At 40.0% G+C, this 20423-nt stretch overlaps 2 protein-coding genes across 3 annotated transcripts; both read left to right on the top strand.

Moving 5' to 3' along the window:
- The first annotated feature begins 1020 nt into the window (after positions 1-1020).
- rnf25 (ring finger protein 25) lies at positions 1021-8218 on the top strand. Of its 2 annotated transcripts, none has more exons than XM_051714571.1 (10): positions 1021-1080; positions 1550-1621; positions 1722-1818; positions 2020-2087; positions 2198-2267; positions 2376-2447; positions 2628-2774; positions 4268-4357; positions 4681-4815; positions 7326-8218. In XM_051714571.1, the coding sequence occupies exons 1-10, from the start codon at positions 1061-1063 to the stop codon at positions 8073-8075; spliced, it is 1521 nt and encodes a 506-aa protein (XP_051570531.1). In that variant the 5' UTR covers positions 1021-1060; the 3' UTR covers positions 8076-8218. The 2 variants fall into 2 exon arrangements, with proteins under 2 accessions (XP_051570531.1, XP_051570530.1); XM_051714570.1 differs by having other exon boundaries at positions 1022-1080; positions 4678-4815.
- A 600-nt stretch (positions 8219-8818) lies between these two features.
- Positions 8819-14205, top strand: kat8 (K(lysine) acetyltransferase 8). The gene is made up of 11 exons (XM_051714572.1): positions 8819-9302; positions 9528-9602; positions 9745-9923; positions 10151-10204; positions 11433-11597; positions 11898-11987; positions 12149-12289; positions 13050-13143; positions 13252-13402; positions 13629-13783; positions 13962-14205. The coding sequence occupies exons 1-11, from the start codon at positions 8963-8965 to the stop codon at positions 14024-14026; spliced, it is 1509 nt and encodes a 502-aa protein (XP_051570532.1). The 5' UTR covers positions 8819-8962; the 3' UTR covers positions 14027-14205.
- The last annotated feature ends 6218 nt before the right edge of the window (positions 14206-20423 follow it).

The following is a 20423-nucleotide window of genomic DNA, read 5'->3' as shown; positions in this document are numbered from 1 at the left end:
TTTTAGCCCAAATTAATGTCCATTCTTAAAGAGAGAATAAAAATTTTCTCATCATTTACACACCCTTATGTCATCCAAGAGGTGTATGACTTTATTCTGCAGAACACAAATGAAGATTTGTAGAAGAATATTTCAGCTCTGTAGGTCTTCACAAAGAAAGTGAATGGGTACCAACATTTTTAAGCTCCAAAAGCACACAAGACAGCATAGAGGAAGTACTTTCTTTGCCAGCTGAGGAAGTTCAACCTGCCACAGGGGCTGCTGACACCGTTCTACTCGGCCGTCATTGAGTCTATCCTGTGTACATCTATAACTGTCTGGTTTGGTTCAGCCACCAAATCAGACAGAAGGAAACTACAACGGACGGTCAGGACTGCTGAGAGGATTATTGGTGCCCCCCTGCCCACCCTCCAAGTTCTGTACGTCTCCAGATTAATCACCAAAAAAAATAATTCTTGTGTACGTGAGAACACTTGGCAATAAATCTCATTCTGATTCTGATAAAAGTAATCCATAAAACTCAAGAATCCACACTCCATGTCTTCAGAAGCGATCTGATAAGTGCAGGTGAGAAACGGATCAATATTTAAGCCCTTTTGTACCATCAATCTTCACTTTCACATTCTTTTTTTTTTTTTGCTGATTCACATTATTCATGCATGTCGCCACCTACTGGGCAGGGAGGAGAATTGATAGTAAAAAATGACTAAAAGATTGTTCTGTTTCTTACCCACACTTACATGCTTCAGAAGATATCTTATGGAGTCATATGGATTACTTTTATGCTGCCTTAATGTGCTTTTTGGGCGCCAGAGATTGGTCAACATCCACTTGCAATGTGAGAACCAACAGAGCTGAGATATTCTTCTAAAAATCTTCATTTGTGTTCTGCAGAAGAAAGTCACACACGTCTGGGATGGCATGAGAGTGAGTAAATGATGAGAGGATTTTTCATTTTTGGGTGAATTATATTTGCAGTCATTCCCTGAAATTGGCGTTTGTTTGGCAGTCATCTCTGTTGTGTCAGCGGTCTGTTGACTCAGATGACGTCACCGCGAACATGGCCGCCGCCGAAAGCGAGTAAGTGTTGGACTGCAGTTAACAGTGACAAATATATTCTTTACTAATCCGTATGTAAGTCAAAGGTTGTTTGACATATAATATGAAATATGTATATGTTTTTAATTATAAGTCTGAAGTTAGTTGAATTAAAGTATACTTATTAACAATTCGGGAGACATGTCATAGGTGGCTAAATCAGTTAGCATGACTACCGTGTTATATTATGTAATACAACTGATAACTGATTTCGTTGGAAGATTATGTACATTTCTCCGTAGTTAAGGTTCTCGGACTAAACTGATATCCATGGGTGTTAAAATTGTGTCAGTAAGTAAACCGCTGCGCGTATGTGTGTTACTGCAGTTGTATTTGTAGTATTTAAAGTTGTATTGGCGCAGGTTTGCTATACTGTCGTACTCATGTCAAGGTTTTTTAAACCAGTTCTACATTAAATTTGAGTCCTAATCACACCTTTTTGGCCCCACAGTGTCCTGTCTGAAATTGAAGTGCTGCAGTCCATCTACTTAGATGAACTTAGAGTTACTCAGAAAGATGAGGGGTAAATGTTTGATTTAGACTTTCATAAATGAATTAGATTAATAACCGTCCCTCTGATCTTATTGTTGTGCAACTTGCGTTGTCAAATCTCTCTCAATTAGAGGGTGGACAGTCAGTGTGGTGCTCTATCCCTCCACTGCAGAGGACTGTCTCTCTCAGTTTGTCCGCCTCACACTGACAATGGATCTGGACTCGGAGGTTTGTTCGTCAAATAGCTATAATATGTCACAATTGTTTGACATTTATTTGATTATTCCAGTAGTGAATCTAGTATATCTCTTATTTACTTGCCACTTTTTTTTTTTTTTTTTTTACAAGTAGCTACCTGTCTTATGTGCTGCTCGGGTTGAGCTTTGTGTAGCAGTTTGTTTTCTTACTTTATCTTTAATTCACTTCCAGTATCCATATTCATCTCCTTGCATCTCCATTAACAATCCACGTGGACTCTCAGATGATAAACTGCTCAGGTGAAGGATCATTATTAAGCGTTATGTTTTAAACTTTGAAATGTCCTTTTTTAACTTAAAAATGTCTTTTTTTTCTTTTTTTTTTCTACTTTTCCCTCCTTTTACCTCAGTTTACAGATGAGTTTGCAGATGGAGGCAGAGTTGTGTCTAGGAACTCCTGCACTGTACCAGCTCATAGAGGTTTGAATCCTCCTATAGCTATATATCTACAGTCTTTTTGTAGTTAAGTGCCTACTAACATCTGTCTGTCTGTCTGTCAAACAATTTCCCTATTTTCCATCCCCATAGAGAGCCAAAGAGATCCTGACTGAGAGCAATATTCCCCATGGGAACTGTGTTATCTGTCTCTATGGCTTTAAGGTTTGGGTTTTAAATTGTGAGAATACCATAAAAGTATGCATTTACTGTGCGCTGTATAGTAAATACTAACTGTGAAGCTAAGACTACGGGCTTAGACTGAATATATTTGACATAACATGCACAAAACTATTAATATTGTTTGGCTACATTTCTCTTCCTCTGCTTTGGCCTTCCCACTAGGAAGGGGAAGTGTTTACTAAGACCAGCTGCTATCACTATTTCCACTCACATTGCCTTGGTCGCTACATCACCCATTCTGAGATGGAACTGAAGGACCGTGAGAAGGAGCTGGAGGAGGACAAGACCAGAGACAGAACAGAAGAAGAGGTGGGGCGGATTATCACAGCAAAAGAGATGCTTACATCTCTATATTTTAATACTTAAATACAGTTTCACAACCTTTTTCCTTTGAGCAAAATGCTACAAATCTCCCATTATATAAATTGATTCCAGTCAGAGGTCTTGTTGTGTGTTATGCAAATTATTACATAATGTTCTCCTTTGATGTTGCTGTTGTCATATAACTAGTCGCAACACATACAGTGGGCCCTAAAACATGGACACTAAAGGCACACTTTCATATGCATGCATTTCCTTGCATTAGATAACAAAATATCAAACCAGGTGGCATTTTTATATATATATATATATATATATATATATATATATATATATAAAAGATGGCACAAAGATTTTTTAAACAAGACCTTCTACAAAAAAATACAAAAATGTTGTTTTGTTGTTTTAAAATGATTTAACAATAGAGATACTTTTAAAAATGTAGATGAAAAAGTTTTTGAACACTTTTTGGTTGTTCCACATTAGTGAAACATGTCTATAGTTAAAGGGATAGTTCACCCAAAAATGAAAGTTCTCTCATAGTTTACTCACCCACATGCAATCCCAGATGTTTATGACTTTCTTCTGCTGAACACAAATGAAGATTTTTAGAAGAATATCTTAGCTCTGTAGGTCCATTCAATGCAAGTGAATCTGCAAAAATTCAGAGTCAGCACAAAAGTAATCCATACGACTCCAGTGGTTAAATCCATGTGTTATGAAGCGATATGGTAGGTGTGGGTGAAAAAAAGATAAATATGTAATCCCTTTTGTCCCTGTAAATGTCCACTTTCACTTCCACATTCCTCTTTTGTTTTTTGACCATTAGCATTCTTCATGCATATCGCCACCTACTGGTCAAATGTAGAGATTTATAGTATAAAAAAAAAAAAAAGGACTTAACTATTGATTTGTTTCTCACCTACACTTATCATATCTAAATCATGGATTTAACCACTGGAGTCATAAGAATTATTTTTATGCAGACTTTGTGATTTTGGGAGATTCAGAGTTCTGGTCACCATTCACTTGCATTGTATGGACCTACAGACCTACATTTTTGCTCTGCAGAAGAAAGAAAGTCATACACATCCAGGATGGCATGAGGGTGAGTAAAAGATGAGAAATTTCATTTTTGGGAGAACTATCCTTTTAATGTAATGAGCTAAACCTGTAGTTACTCTGCTAGGACAACTGTGATAGACACTGACCATATACACTTAAAATGACCTTGGTACAAGTTTGTTAAAAGTAATTCCAAAAAATAACAGTGAAGTTAATTCCAAGCATCATTTGGTCCAGCATTATTTGTTTGCAGATGCAGCCTTGTTTGATATTTCTTCTAATGCAGTGAAATTCATGCGTATTAAAGTCTGGCTTAAGTGTCCTAACGCATTTTGAGGCCACTGTAAAAGGGGAATGAGATGTGATGTGAAGAAGAATCTTTGATAGAAATTAGTTTTATTTCATTTCATTAACAGGTGTTGTCTGTTGTTTGCCCTGTGTGTCGAGAGCCTCTGACCTATGATGTGGATGCCCTCCTTTCCTCCCCGGCTCCTAGTTTCACCCAGGTAAGAAATGCAGAGATACAATATCATTTTCTGTGGACAGTGTTGGCACTAAGGTCAGACTAAACTGGCCTGTGCATGACTTTTATCATCGTTGGAAATGTCAAGTGTACAAAGTCACTCTTGTGTTCAGTGCCAAGCAGTAGATTTTTTTGAACAGTGCGACATTGTCCTTTGTGCAATCTCTCTTGTTGTGTAGCCTGTTGTTAGCTGACCAGGATGCCTGGACGTCTAGATGGAAAGCCTAACACTCCTATGTATGCTCACTGGTCACATGCTGTGGATATGAATGAACATTGTGTTTATCATTTCATCACACTCAGCAGGAGGATGCAGTCATTGGTGGGGAATTTAAAAAGAAATGGGCAGAGCTCCAAAAGGTTCTGGAACGGCAGAAGGAGAAGGGTGGGGTTATTGACCAAGAAGCAGAGTCTAAACGGTTCCTCATTCACATTAATGAGGTAAATCCTGGATGGAACATTTTGTATTTACTAGGGCTGTTATGTAAGGGATAATGTACAGTCAGTAAGTTATTACACAGAACAAACCCTGAAAGGGTGATCAGGACCCCAACACAAAGCAGAGGGGCCTTGTATCATCCTGAAGGGGTTAATTTTGCGATAACAACCATCTGACTGTACATTACATCACTTATTACACAAATATTAACCAAATAAATAAATAAATGGACATTTGGGGGGGGGGGGCGTAATCAGCCGGGAGAGGGATAAGGTGGAGCCGGAGCTGCAGTTCAAGAGAGAGAGATGCATGAAGCCTGTCTGTGTGCGTGTCTCTTTATGTTTATATGTAGCTGGCTGAAAAGCAGTGTGTGTTTTGTTTTGTTATACACTGAAAAGTGTTTATTAAATGTCTGACATGGATTGTTCACCTGGTCCCCACTTCCTCCGTCTCCTGGCGGACCGCTCCAGAACCATCGAACCACTCCTTTCCTCGCCGTTGCGATCCTCCGTCAGCGGCAAGGGGTCTCTGATGACGCATCTTCCTCCAGTCCAGGGTTTCGGCACCAGTGTGGCAGACAAGCCTCTCGTTCATCGGGAAAGGAGGAAGCAGGAATCGGGTTAACAATCAAAAAGACTTTAATTCAACATAAAACACTGAACTGAAACATAACAAAAGCACACACACAAAACACTGCTGCATGCGTCTCTCTCTCTCCCTCCTTTTATCTCTTTCCCACTGATTGGGCAACTCAGCGCTGGGCGTGAATGCTCTCAGCCCAGCCACACCCTCCTCCTCATCACAACATAAAATATTGATTTGCAATGAATTATGTAATTATGTGAGAAGAAATAAATCGCTAAACAGCTGAAATCAACCTCTGGTTTGCGTCAAGACTTCTTATTATCCAGCTTATTACAAGACTACTTGCCAAACAAGTAAATAAATGGAAATGAAACATTAATTTGAGTTTAAATTATTTTATTAGCTTACTTGTAGGGATTGCACAGTGAACTGAGATGCAGAAAAGATTACTTGCAATACCCAGATGACTGATCTGATACGTCTTAATCCCTGGATGTGCAGTTGTTACTCAGAGATATCAGACCGCTAGATGGCGCCATTGACCAATCAGAATTGAGTATTCCAGAGTATGGTGTAATTTTGTACAATTCATTGTTTAAAGAATTCACACATTGATTTAATCATGGCACCTGACCCATATGTAAATTCTGTACTAAGGGATTTTCCTACCATTTGAGGAATTCATGCTTGAAGTATCATCTTCATGTTTTTGAGTCCGCAGTAAGCCCAGCTACAGCTACTACTACAAAGCTGGCACGTGACCGGAAAAAAAAAAGCAGCAAGACAAAATTGCATTATTGTATGTATAAAACATTGCATCCAAATGCATTAAGCACATCGGCACCTTAACTATAAAACAGTCATGACATTTGAATTCGTGAATGAAACTGTTTACTTAAGGTTATGTATCGGGTCCAGTAGAGTTTTTAGCTGCCCCATCTTTAATAATGCTCATTGAATAACAATTCTTTTGCAACGCTTGAATCACGTACTGACTGGTTCACAAGCAATCCTAACTGATCTGAGCCGAAAACACATACAATCCACACTGAAATGTTCTGAATACACAAACGTAATTCAATCGATGGTGATGTTCACGGGTGCTTCAAGAGGCTAAAGCAGAGATGCTGGTCTTCATCTCACATCTTCCATGTTTGTTTACAGACAGAACGGCATGTTTCTCCCAAACAGTCACAGCAGAAGAATGAGATGCGTTTTTAAAAGTTGCACTTGTACAGCTCTTAAAACATGGCACACATAGCCAGAAATGCATCGAAACTATCATAGATGTCCATCTAGTGCATGTTTACAAAAGACCAACATTTAAAAATAGCACAGATGGGTGCAAAAACGGTCCAGGTTGCCTTCAAAACAGCAAGAAACAGCCCAACTGTTCTAACTTGACATTGCGTCTTTTAAAAGCGGTGTGATATGCATGATAACAGTCAAAGCCCTTTGTCTAATGCTTGTTTATGTCGAAAAACATCTAAATCCAGGTAGCCACATGAAGGTGTTCTCTGTAATTCCCCTTAAAAGTGTAGATGAATCTCCCATGACAGGCCCTCTCTCCTCTTCACCTGTGACTGACTGTCTGAGCTCCAGTGAGCATTGATGTCTTGCTGAAGAGGCAGTCATATGCAATTATATTTGGTCCTTGTGACATCACAAATTCCAAACAAACCGTTTCTGGAGCTTGGATTAATAAATGCTCTTTTTCTATTAAGGAGGATGTTTTCAGTTCTGAAACTAGCAGTAAGTTTTTATAGTACAATGACCTCTTATATGTCAAAAGATCAAGGAAAATTTTATTTCTCATGTCATGACCCCTTTAATTGACAGCCCTGGTATTTACATGTTTGTGTTCGCAAAGTCAATATTTGAATAAGTGAATTAAGATTTTGGCTTTTTTTTTTTTTTTTTTCTCTAGGCTCCAGCTAATCTTTCTGACACCCCTGGCACAGATGCTTCAGGTGCTAAATCTAGTCCTTCACTCCCTTCCTCGTCCCTAAATTCCACCAATGCAACCCTAGCCTCTCAGAGTCATCACACTGCAGGCCATTCACAGCGTCAGTCCAGTCATGATAGAAAGCAACAAGGTGACTTCAAGAGAGGTCGTAGAGGAAGAGGAGGTGGAAAAGGTGGATCAGCACGCCACACGATAACTACACCAGGGGTGGCACGCTTCGACAAGTTCTCACAATCTTCAGAAAAGATCAGTTATGTCAACTCTGCCCCACTGAACAACACTTCACAAGTAGAAAGTGCAGCACAAGGAGAGGCATGTGAACTCAATGATAATGCAGCACACCTCAGGCAGCCTTTGACCAATGAAGAAAAACCTGTTTCTACAGACTATGGACATGATGAGAGCCAACAAAAAGTGGATATTTCTAAAGAGGTTACTCAGACAATCTTACAGGAAAGGGAACATATGAGTAGAGGATGGAAGCGTGGTAGTCGTGGCTCAGGACGACATTATGGACACTGGCAGGAGAGGAACTTTAAGGGAAACAATCACTGGGATATTTCTGGGGGAGTCGGCCACCGTGGAGGAGGACATAGAGCCAGAGAGGGAGGAGCTGGTCATCATCACAGAGGGGGAGGGTCTCATAGAGGAGGCGGGAGGGGTTTGCATCAGAGAGTGGAAAAAGAGTTTAGAAAGGAGGGATTGCTCTGACAGTGGGAGAGGGGAGGTACAGGCAGAGAAACAAGAATACCTCCCATTTTCACCAGCTGTATTTTTATCACTTCAGTGTCCATAATAAAATTCTGCACAAGCATTTAATTGACTTAGGCCTATGTTTTTCATCTGTTCTCAGGCGCAATGATGTTCCTGTAGCTCAACTTGTAGCACTAGCATTGCCAAGATCTTGGGTTTGATTCCCAGGAAACTGATAAAATGTATACCTTGAATAAGTCACTTTGGATAAAAGCGTCTGCTAAATGCATAAATGTAAATATGGTAATGTTTTTAGAATGAAAATTCCCTTATCAATTACTCACCCACATGCCATTCCAGATGTGTATGACTTTCATCTGCTGAACTCAAATGAAGATTTTTAGAAGAATATTTCAGCTCTGTAGGTCCTCACAATGTGTCATCTGGATTACTTTTATGCTCCCTTTATGTGGATTTTGGACACCATTCACTTGCATTGTGAGAACCTACAGAGCTGACATGTTCTTCTAAAAGTGTTAATTTTTGTGCTGCAGAAGAAAGTAAGTCATACACATCCTGTATGCCAGGAGGGTGAGTAAATCACGAGAGAATTTTCATTTTTGGGTGAAATATCCTTTAAGTCTCCTAACAGTCCTCTCTCATGAAAAACATCTTTCTGCATATTAATATGAAATATGTAGGCCCCATTGCTTTAATGTCTTCCATTTGGTGGTATTTTATAAGTAGAATTTGGTTTAAAATTAAATAAATAATCTGTTAACAGCGTTTGTCCATTTCAATAATGAAACCAGACAGTGATCGTTCTAGACCCAACGTGGAGGCGCCAAAATCGCACTGCGCATGCTCGAGGAATCGTAGTGCGCAATGTTTTGAAATCGTCAAAGATGTCTGGCGAAGCGATGACAATGACCAACAGTCGTCACCCAAACATGAACAATTCATACGATAACTGCGCTTCAGAAGAGCGAATGGACGTTGAAATAGACGCTGGTCACGCTGGAACAGACCGAGGAAACTCGGAGACGGGAACACGAGCAATCTGTTCATCAAACGGTAGCGGCGGGGAAGAGGATGAGACGGAGGCCGCGTATCAGGAAAGAGAAGCATCGGGCTCGAGTACGCCGTGCTGCGGTGATGGAGTGGTGCATGGCTGCGGAAGAGAACAGGAGGTGTCGGTGGAAATCGGAGAGACTTACTTGTGTCAGCGGGCGGACAAAACATGGCGTAAGCTCGTAGTGGAAATACCTGTTTACATTTTATTTAAGAAACAGTTAATTTGACACTTGTATTTTATACCAGCTTCAAGATTAACTATAACATTATTATCACAGATATTATTGTGATAAAAACTGCGCTGTATGATAAACGCAATTTAACGTAAAAGCACGAAAGAAATAGTATGCGACCTCATAGTGCACATTTATTTAACTTTGTCATTTTTTCCTTCAGATTCAGCAGAGGTTATTCAGTCCAGGCTAAATGAGCAGGAGGGCAGAGAGGAGTTTTATGTCCACTATGTTGGATGTGAGTGGAATATTTACAGTATATTGCGTTTAATCAATTTCCAGTCGCAGCACAAGCTGCTTCAGTGTCTGCTACAGTTCATGACTTAGTACGGGTTTGTGTAACCTTTACAGATATACTGAGCACACTCTTTCATTTTCAGTCAACAGGCGTTTGGATGAATGGGTTGGAAAGGCTCGTTTGGCACTGACAAAGACTGTAAAAGACGCAGTAAGAAAGAGTGTTGAGGAAGGTGGTGGAGGGGAGCTTGGGGACCAGCCGGAGAGGAAAATCACCCGGAACCAAAAACGTAAACATGATGAGATCAATCACGTTCAGAAGGTTAATGTCAAACCTTTAATCATCACTCTTCTGCAAGCTTTCTGCAAGTTATAGCAAATTTACACTTACACTGTCATCAATAATGTATTATGTGACTGAGGATCGTGTTTTGTTCTCCTTTGTTTTTGTATCTATATATATGGGTTCTTAAAAAGTCTGAATGTGTCCATATCAGTCCTATAGTTAAGTTTGTCTTTGTTTGTCCTCTTATTTTTATTTTCCTCCAGACTTACGCAGAGATGGACCCCACCACGGCAGCCCTGGAGAAGGAGCATGAAGCTGTAAGAGGGGGCATCATCCTCTAATACTCACTGAAACCTCAAGAACATAATTGTAATAGAGTGCAACAGTGCCCGCCCACGTTTTTAGCCATCTGGGTTTTGGAAGTGGTTTTCCCATGAAATTTTTGTATAGGGATTTAATAAAATATGAGTTGTAATCCTTGAACCAGACCAACCAGCTCTGAGGTGAATGACAACATTACAGACTTTGTCTTGAGGCAAAAAGTAGTTGAAAATCAGACAAAAAGACATAGGTACATGACTGTCTTTCAAGAGGGCATGAACTACAATCCCATGAAGCATAGCAAATTATGTAATTGAATAAAAAATGATGGAAATATAATAAACAACCTAAAATCAATAGTTTCATTTAAGTATAGACCTTATTCACGCTAGTGCCATTTTTAATGGGAATGACAACGAGGCTGTGAGAGAGAGATTTGCTGTCTCTTCAATGGGCTTTACTGCAGTTTAAAGTGTTTTTGGATCATTCCACGGACAAAACATTGAAAAAATATCTGTCCAAGAACATGCAGTATACAAAGAACTCCAGACAACATAAGTTGTGGAAAATCGGATGTGATCTAGGAGCTTTATACAGCTTTACACCGTTCGTGCCATTGAAAAAATGGTAAGTTTATCAGTCACAGCTTCGTTGTCATTACCATTAAAAATCAAAGATGGCACTTGCATGAATCTATAGAAACAATATATTTTATGTTTATTGCTAAATATTTTGATATATAAATAAGAAATGTAAGGGTGAAGGAAGGCTGACGTCACTCACAGTGCGTCATGGGAGTAGGCAGTTGCTCCGAGTCATGTTTCGCCGGCTTTGTCAGCCGTGATTCTCTTGTTGGCGAAGCTTTCTCTGGACCATGGGTAATGTAGTTGTTTAGCAGGAATTCTGCTATCAAACACAATTTTAAACAAAAACAAAAAGTATTGTTTTTAAGTTGGTATAACACAAACTAAAGGCTTCAACAGAATCATATACTGTCGATGAACAACCTCCGAGCTCATGGTACTGTTGAAAATCAGTGTGTCTATGGAAAAAATTAATGGTAGTTTTTACTTCGGAACCAGACTGTTGTGCTCTATTACACTGAGCATACCCTCCTGTACAGTTTTTACAGTGATAAAGTTCTATCCATTTATATGGCATTTAAGGATAAAACATCAGTCTGTTTCTTCATTCTAATGTCTCTTTTGATTTTTCCATTTTCAGATCACAAAAGTAAAATATGTGGACAAGATCCAGATTGGTAACTTTGAGATTGATGCGTGGTACTTCTCTCCCTTCCCTGAGGACTACGGAAAACAGCCTAAGCTTTGGATCTGTGAATACTGCCTGAAGTACATGAAGTATGAGAAGACTTTCAGATACCACCTGGTCAGTCCACATTATGGTTTTGTTGTTGATGCTGCATATGGTTGAATTTCTGCTATTAAACTGTAGGGGGTGCTATACATTTTGGTCACTTAATTCAATTCCTGATATTTTACAAGCATTTGTTCTGAGATAGGTATTGTGTATTTGTTCTGTCAATCAGCTGACTTTATATGATTTTGGTAGTGTTTTAGAACATCCAGCATTTCTGCTATTACCAAAAAAAGGTTTACAATCTTTAATTTCTCATTACATTTCTCTCTCTTGTTTTGCATCTCTTGTTACTCAATGTCTCTGTTATAGTCGCAGTGTCAGTGGCGTCAGCCACCAGGCAAAGAGATTTATCGCAGAAACAATATCTCAGTGTATGAGGTGGATGGAAAGGACCATAAGGTAAGTCAAATCACATCCACCACAAGAATGTATGATTTGAAAACAAACATTTTTCAAACTTGAATGAGAATTAAATGTATTGTTTGAAAATACACCCATATCTTTGTGTTTGTCAATTTTCCCAGTTCTTTCTCTCATTGCAATTGTCCTTCTTATTGTAGATCTACTGTCAGAATCTTTGTCTACTGGCGAAGCTCTTTTTGGATCATAAAACACTTTACTTTGACGTGGAGCCATTCATCTTCTACATCCTGACTGAAGTCAACAAACAGGGAGCACATATTGTTGGTTATTTCTCCAAGGTAAAGTGTATCTACTCTGCTGTTTGTGTTTTGACATTTTATCTATATTTTGAGCAGTTCAAGGTACAAATTTATTAAAGGAAAAGTTCACCCAAAAATGACAATTCTCTCATCATTTACTCACCCTCATACCATCCCAGATGTGTATGACTTTCTTTCATCTGCTGAACTCAAATGTAGATTTTTAGAAGAATTTCTCAGCTCTTTTGATCCATACAATGCAAGTGAATGGGTGACAAAGTTTTGAAGCTCCAAAAATCACATAAGTCAGCATAAAAGTAATCCATTAGAATCCACTGGTTAAATCCATATCTTCTGAAGCAGATCAAAATCTTGCGTTTTTTGTGATTCACATTCACGCATATCGCCCCCTACTGGGCAGGGAGAATAATTTCAAGGACAAAATTACTTAAATATTGATCTGTTTCTCACCCACACCTATCATGTCACTTCTTCAATATGGATTAAAACATTGGTGTCGTATGGATTACTTTTATGGTGCATTTATGTGCTTTTTTAGCTTCAAAATTTTGGCACCCATTCACTTGCACTTGGCACCTGAAGAGCTGAAATATTTTTCTACAAATCATAATTTGTGTTCTGCAGAAGAAAGAAAGTCGTACACATCTGGGATGGCATGAGGGTGAGTAAATGTTGAGAGAATTTTCATTTTTGGGTTAACTATCCCTTTCAGTCTTATTTGTTATTTTTTGTCTTCTTAATTTACCTGATTGATCTATTTTGCATTTTTCATTTGTAGGAGAAAGAGTCTCCTGATGGGAACAATGTTGCTTGTATTCTCACTCTTCCTCCATACCAGAGAAGAGGATACGGAAAATTTCTAATTGCATTCAGTAAGTTTCATCCCTGTTTCACTGATCACCAGTTGCTCACTTCTGATATAAGCGCTTGCAAATACTTCTATAGATGGCTAATAGTTATTTCTCTCTTGTGCTTGTCAGGTTATGAATTATCTAAATTGGAGAGTATGGTGGGGTCTCCAGAGAAGCCTCTGTCAGACTTGGGGAAGCTGAGTTATAGGAGTTACTGGTCATGGGTACTGCTAGAGATTCTACGAGACTTTAGAGGGACATTGTCTATAAAAGACCTCAGGTACAATTCTCCAATTCAAGTATACACTTGCATGCAAGCAATTGCATGAGATTCTGAGACACACTTAAATAGAGTTGTACACCTTTACAATTCTGGCAAACATTAAAAGAAAGAAAAATACAGAAAGTACTGAGATTTGAAAATATTAACATGCTCAACTGCTTGGTATTTATTGCAGAGGCTTTCATAAATAGAACTGACTAATGCATACTGTTTATGCCCACAGTCAAATGACAAGTATCACACAGAGTGACATCATCAGTACACTACAGTCTCTGAACATGGTCAAGTACTGGAAAGGTCAGCATGTCATCTGTGTCACACCCAAACTTGTAGAGGAACATCTCAAAAGTGCCCAGTACAAGAAACCACCAATAACTGGTAAAAGAGGTGTCCTTATTTGAATGATTTGTTGCTAAAAACAACTATACATTTTTTTAGGATTCATTTGGAAATTAATAAATGTGCTTTTTCTTTTCCTTACTACTGTTAGCTTTGTTGATATTGGTGTATTTAAGGGTTTAATTAAAACAGTAAAAATGTCATTGTGTTTTTTTAGTGGACACACATTGTCTGAAATGGGCACCTCCTAAGCACAGGCAAGCTAAGTTCTCCAAAAAATGAAGTGATATGAAGGTCAAAACAATGAAGAGAACGAGACTGTTGCTTCATCCCAAACTTTGATGGACATCCAACAGCTTACCTAAATGTCATGTAGAAATACTTTCTCTAAGAGAGAAGATTGTACATTTTCCCTGTTAAAACTATTATCTTTTTTTAAATAAATGAAAATAGTAATATCAGTTGTTTTTGTTCGTGAGCCTTCTTTATTTAAAGACAACATTTTATTGCATCATTGTAGTACTTTAATTGATCTGTGTTCTGTGAAGTGGTTAAATATTTAATTACAGACTCCCCTTGAAGTTCACATGGCTTTGTTTAAACAAATTCTTGATGAAAAATTGCTGTGAAGTCAAGCAACAGTTAGGCTGATTTATACATTAGGCAGTATAGAATTACCTACTGCACATCCAGCACCTGTCTGGCTTTTAGCTGAAAGTTGATAGGTTACCTATAGACGCTAGTGAGAATCATATGTTAAGTATAAGGCAATATAAGGTGGAGGGTCAAATGACTTATCCAATAGAATCTCCAACATTTATAAGTTAATACTAACTGAAATGTCTTAGTACTTGTATGCTATTTCTTAAGAGCTATATACAATCCCAGTGACAAAAAAGTAGGGACAGTCAAATGTTTATCACTGTGTAACCACCATTATTTCTAAAAACACTTAAGCATTTGAGTACTGAGACACAAATTTGTTAAGTTCAGCCAGAAGAAGTTTTTCCGCATTCATCCAGTATGCAGGTCTTCAGCTGCGCAGTTGTATGGGGCCTTTGTTGCCGTGTTGTGCACTTAATTCATAATGTGCAACATTCTCAGTTGGAGACAGGTCAACACTGCAGGCAGTCCAATATAGGCAGTATGTGGTTTGACATTGTCCTGCTGGAAAATGCAGGGATGTCCCTGAAAAAAGATGGTGTCTGGATGGCATATGTTGCTCCAACATTTTTTCATATCATTCTGCATTAATGGTGCCCTCACAGATGTGAAAATTACCCATGCCATGGGCACTACATACTGCCCAGATTACAACAGTATGGCTGCATAAGCAGAGAGTTCGGGTGCTAGATTGGCCTGCCTGCAGTCCTGATCTGTTTCCAATCGAGAATGTGTGCTGCATTATGAAGTGCAAAATACGGCAGTGAATACCCCGTATAGGTTGCGCAGCTGAAAACCCACATAATGCATGAATGAGGAAAATTCTGCTTGCTAAACTTAACAAACTTGTGTCTTCAGTGCCCAAATGCTTAAAGTGTTATTAGAAAAAAAAGGGGATGTAACACAGTTGTTATTGCACAACTGTCCCAACTTTAATGATTTAAATTATTTAAAATGAGTGTAGCCTATATTTAAAAGGTAAAACATAAAATAATGGGTTGTTGTAGTGCTCTCAATATAGCACTGGGTGAAAATAATTTACAAATCATTCCTTTTGTTTTATTAGCATTTTCCATACTGTCCCAACATTTTCAGAACTGGGGTTGTGCTATTGTCTAACCTTAAAAGGATTGAATGGAGAGAGACCAGAATTTGGTATTCTGTAATCTCTCTTTGAGATTGAACTAGCACTATTTATGTGTGTTCCTAAAAAAAAGTTTTAATATATCCAGTGAGAATCCCTAATAATAATGTAGTTAGTGAAATTAGCTAAGTAGCTTATTAGATTTAATTCATACAGTATATAAAGTTGAAGTCAGAAGTTTACATACACCTTAGCCAAATACATTTGAACTTTCACAATTCCTGACATTTAATCATAGAAAACATTCCCTGTCTTAGGTCAGTTAGGATCACTACTTCATTTTAACAATGTGAAATGTCAGAATAATAGTAGAGAGAATTATTTATTTCTTTCATCACATTCCCAGTGGGTCAGAAGTTTACACACACTTTGTTAGTGTTTGGTATCATTGCCTTTAAATGGTTTAACTTGGGTCAGACATTTTGGGTAGCCTTCCACAAGCTTCTCACAATAAGTTTCTGGAATTTTTACCCATTCCTCCAGAAAGAACTGGTGTAACTGAGTCAGGTTTGTTGGCCTCCTTGCTCGCACACGCTTTTTCAGTTCTGCCCACAAATTTTCTATTAGATTGAGGTCAGGGCTTTGTGATGGCCACTCCAATACCTTGACTTTGTTGTCCTTAAGCCATTTTGCCACAACTTCGGAGGTATGCTTGGGGTTATTGTCCATTTGGAAGACCCATTTGCGACCAAGCTTTGACTTCCTGGCTGATGTCTGGAGATGTTGCTTCAATATATGCACATAATTTTCCTTCCTCGTGATGCCATTTATTTTGTGAAGTGCACCAGTCCATCCTGCAGCAAAGCACACCCACAACATGAGGCTGCCACCCCCATACTTCACGGTTGGGATGGTGTTCTTTGGCTTGCAAGCCTCACCCTTTTTCCTCCAAACATAACGATGGTCATTATGGCCAAAAAGTTCCATTTTTGTTTAATCACACCAGAGGACATTTCTCCACAAAGTTAGATCTTTGTCCCCATGTGCACTTGCAAACTGTAATCTGGTTTTTTATGGTGGTTTTGGAGCATTGGCTTCCTTGCTGAGCAGCCTTTCAGGTTATGTCGATACAGGACTCGTTTTACTGTGGATATAGGTACTTGTCTACCTGTTTCCTCCAGCATCTTCACAAGGTCATTTGCTGTTGTTCTGGGATTGATTTGCACTTTTCGCACCAAACCACATTCATCTCTAGGAGACCTGTGTGGTCCCATGGTGTTGATACTTGCGTACTACTGTTTGTTCAGATAAACGTGGTACCTTCAGGCTTTTGGAAATTGCTCCCAAGGATGAATCAGACTGGTGGAGGTCCACAATGTTTATTTCTGAGATCTTTGCTGAATTCTTTTGATTTTCCCAAGATGTCAAGCCAAGAGGCACTGAGTTTGAAGGTAGGCCTTAAAATACATCCACAGGTAAACCTCCAATTCAGTACACCTCCTATCAGAAGCTAATTGTCTAAAGGCTTGAAATCATTTTCTGGAATTTTCCTAGCTGCTTAAAGGCACAGTTAACTTTGTGAATGTAAACTTCTGACCCACTGGAATTGTGATATAGTCAACTAAATGTGAAACAATCTATCTGTAAACAACTGGTGGAAAAATTTATGGTATCATACACGAAGTAGATGTCCTAAACGACAATATTAAATATGTGGAGTGGTTAAAAAATTAGTTTTAATGACTTCAACCTAGTGTATGTAAACTTCTGACTTTAGCCTTACATATATATAGTGCCTTAAGAGAATTATCACCTGTTGATTTTCCTGAAGAAGAATGTCTCTTGGCTAATGTAAAAATTAGGTAAAGGTTTGGATTTTAAAGTATTAAAAAAATTACATATGTTATTTAATTATTGACCCTTTTTGTTGAAACAAATGGTAAGGGTATTCAATTACAGGGTATGCATAGTAATTACATGGTACAACTCATACACTACTTTGAGCCGGCCATCCAGTCACATTCAACAGAAGATATATTTTGATGAAGCCAAACAGGTCACAGGTAAATTCAACAAGTAGTAGTCAGCCTTTATGTTGCACTAGCACAATGAGTAAGTGCCTAACAAACTATGAAGGAGTGGCTTGAGATTCTGGGTGACCCAAAATTTTATCCAACTGAAAACTGCTGGCCGGCAGGAATTCTACATCCCTCCTGTGGAAACTCGTCTGTGTGAATCATCTCATGCTGAGAATAACGGGCTCATTATTCGGGAGGAGATTAAAACCTTGGATTGTGATTGGATGCTGCCAGCAGGTAGAAACACACAGTTACTTTCTCTGGCATCCGATTTTTTTTTTTTTTTTTTCTCCTGCGTTTTTGTTAAGTTGTCGTTACTTGCTTCTCGCTCACATTCACACCTTTTGCTACAACTCTCAAAGCAGGTGTATTTTGATGTGGGAAAGATACATAGCCTTTGTACCAATTTTCACCTTGCACGATCAAAGTCTTCGGGGATTCGAGGATTAAATAGTTTTTGTACATTAAAAAATAAAATGCTCGTCAGACGGACACAGCTCGTTTTATTATTTTGTTGGGTTACTTCTGTCCTGAAATGTTTTCTCTTTGGATATAGAAATTCCTGCATTCTAGGTAAGTGTTTGAAGAACCCAACTGATGGTTATTTGTTTCATTATAGAGCCCAAGGATCACAAGGAGGGGAGTTTACATAATACTTTGTTCTTCGAAACAGTCACATAATTATTTACAGGATACTCTGCCTTCAAACTCAGAATGACTGATTCAAGGATATCGCTGCTCATTCTCTTGGTTTTAACAGGTAAGCCATTAGGGTTAGCATTTGATTCTCTCCATTAATTAAATCATCACACTGAATTAACCATCTCTTAAAAATTTCTGCTTTACAGGTGTTTCAACATGTGAGGCACAAGGTCCACGAATCCACGTCTCCACCTCCATTAACGGTCAGCGGTCTTGGACGTGACTCGGCTTCCTGCCACTCTGACAGTCCGGCCCAGGCTTCCCGGCTGCACCTGTGGCAGCGAAGACATCAACCTGGGAAGGATGACGGAGAAGGGTAGGGGAGGGGGCCAGCGTATCGTACAGCCTGCAAAGGTGGGGCGCTGGTTTGGATGGCACCACTCCCCGTTTCCGAGGAGCGGGTATAGGGTGAAAGGGAGGAGAGGGAGGGGCAAGAGGAGGGGGAGGAGAAGCAAGAGAGAGAGAGAGGAAGGGAGAGAGAGATCTGGACTGCGGCTCGCCGGCTTGCGGGTAGGACACCATGTGGGCTTCGGCCAGCTGGACGGCGTCATCCACTGACATGGGGCGATGGCACTGGACCCATTCCGCTGTTCCTTGGGACAGGTGAATGGTTAGCTGCTCCAGCACCATCAGGTCGATAAGATCCTCCACGCCGCGCCCTTCCTTGGCCAGCACCCATCTGTGGCAGGCATCACGGAGCTGTTGAGCAAACACGAACGGGCAGCCGGCGTCGCTCAAGGTGAGGGAGTGGAATCGCTGATGGTGTTGTTCGGGGCTCCGGCCAACCTGTTGCAGGACAGCGGTCTTCAGCTTGGCATAGTCCAGGCGGTCCTTAGCTGGTAGTTGCTGCGCCGTGGGCTGGGCCTCCCCGGAAAGCAGCGGCAGCAGGTGGAGGGCCTATTGGGTTCGTGGCCAGCCGGAGGCGGTGGCCGACTGCTCAAAGAAACTCAGGTACGCCTCCGGATCGTCCTGGGGGCCCATCTTTTGGAGCAACAGCTGTGGCTTCGTCACTGCTTCCAGGGAACCGCCTGGAGCTAATCAGCTCTGCCGATCCTTGGCTTGGGCTTGGAGGAGCTCCTGGAGGCACCGTTCTTGTGCGAGGGGGGCTTGGTGGTGGGACTCCTGGATGCTGGCCAGGGAACGGATGACTTCGTCCAGTGGTGAGGTGTCCATGGTGACCAGTCTTCTTCCGTATTCCCGGGTTTCGGCACCAGTGTAGAAGATTCAACAATAAGGAAGCGGGAAGCGGGGTGGCAGTCCAGGTAAATTAGGCTTTAATGGTTTTCCCCAGTCTAACAAACAGTCTTTGGCTTTTCAGCTTCACAGCCGTGTATTTACTCTTCAGCTTCACAACAAGGTATCTACTTTAGCTTTAGTCATAAGAGACAACATAAACTCATAAATAATTAAGGTTAACGGCTTTGTAGCGTTTAGCTTCACGATCTGGCAGGTCTGTGTGACTGGGACTCTCTCTCTCTCTCACTGGCGTTCTCGGTGGCCTTTTCAAGCCCATCTCCGTCGTCACTGTAATGAGACACAGGTGTTACGTATCATTAATCACCAGGTGATGGCCCTTACCGCTTCCTCTCTCCCCAGTGACAGACACATGACCACATCCCGCTCCACAGTGATATTTTAGTGTTTAAACTTTTTATGGAATTTAGTGTGCTAAGACTTTCTGCAATTACATTTATTTGCATTTTGTAATTTGCTTTCTCTCTCTTTCCCCCAAACAGTCCCCCTAACTGGAGCTGGGGCCCTACAGAAAGTGCAAGTGCCCCTTATCGACCAGTCGTCCTGCCAATCAATGTACCACATTCAGTCATCTGATTCAGAAACAGTAGACATACTATCAGACATGATCTGTGCTGGATATATGGAGGGAGGCAAAGATTCCTGTCAGGTATTACAGCCTTTAAGACTTGTTGTCTGAAATCTTACACATTGTACAGTGACAAGAGAGCACTAAACCGTCAGCAGCCCTGATTTATTTGAAAGAACATGACATCCTTTTTTGCTCTCAGGGAGACTCTGGAGGCCCTCTGGTTTGTTCTACTGGCAATGGGACATGGATTCAGGCAGGAGTTGTAAGTTTTGGACTTGGATGCGCTTAGAGGAACTGACCAGGTGTCTATTCTAAAGTCTCAAGCTT

The sequence above is a fragment of the Myxocyprinus asiaticus genome, chromosome 13, assembly GCF_019703515.2.
Source record: "Myxocyprinus asiaticus isolate MX2 ecotype Aquarium Trade chromosome 13, UBuf_Myxa_2, whole genome shotgun sequence".
NCBI classification, from domain to species: domain Eukaryota; kingdom Metazoa; phylum Chordata; class Actinopteri; order Cypriniformes; family Catostomidae; genus Myxocyprinus; species Myxocyprinus asiaticus.
Note: the sequence above shows the minus strand (reverse complement) of the source record. Positions and strands in the feature narration are given on the sequence as shown.

What these genes read in the sequence shown, in the direction of transcription:
- rnf25 (XM_051714570.1), top strand. Translation starts at nt 1,061, where the DNA reads ATGGCCGCCGCCGAAAGCGA. An exon ending in GTTACTCAGAAAGATGAGGG is followed by an intron (nt 1,622 to 1,721) that starts GTAAATGTTTGA and finishes TCTCTCAATTAG; the next exon opens with AGGGTGGACAGTCAGTGTGG. An exon ending in TCAGATGATAAACTGCTCAG is followed by an intron (nt 2,088 to 2,197) that starts GTGAAGGATCAT and finishes CTTTTACCTCAG; the next exon opens with TTTACAGATGAGTTTGCAGA.
- kat8 (XM_051714572.1), top strand. Translation starts at nt 8,963, where the DNA reads ATGTCTGGCGAAGCGATGACAATGACCAACAGTCGTCACCCAAACATG. An exon ending in TGGATGGAAAGGACCATAAG is followed by an intron (nt 11,988 to 12,148) that starts GTAAGTCAAATC and finishes TTCTTATTGTAG; the next exon opens with ATCTACTGTCAGAATCTTTG. An exon ending in TTGTCTATAAAAGACCTCAG is followed by an intron (nt 13,403 to 13,628) that starts GTACAATTCTCC and finishes TTATGCCCACAG; the next exon opens with TCAAATGACAAGTATCACAC.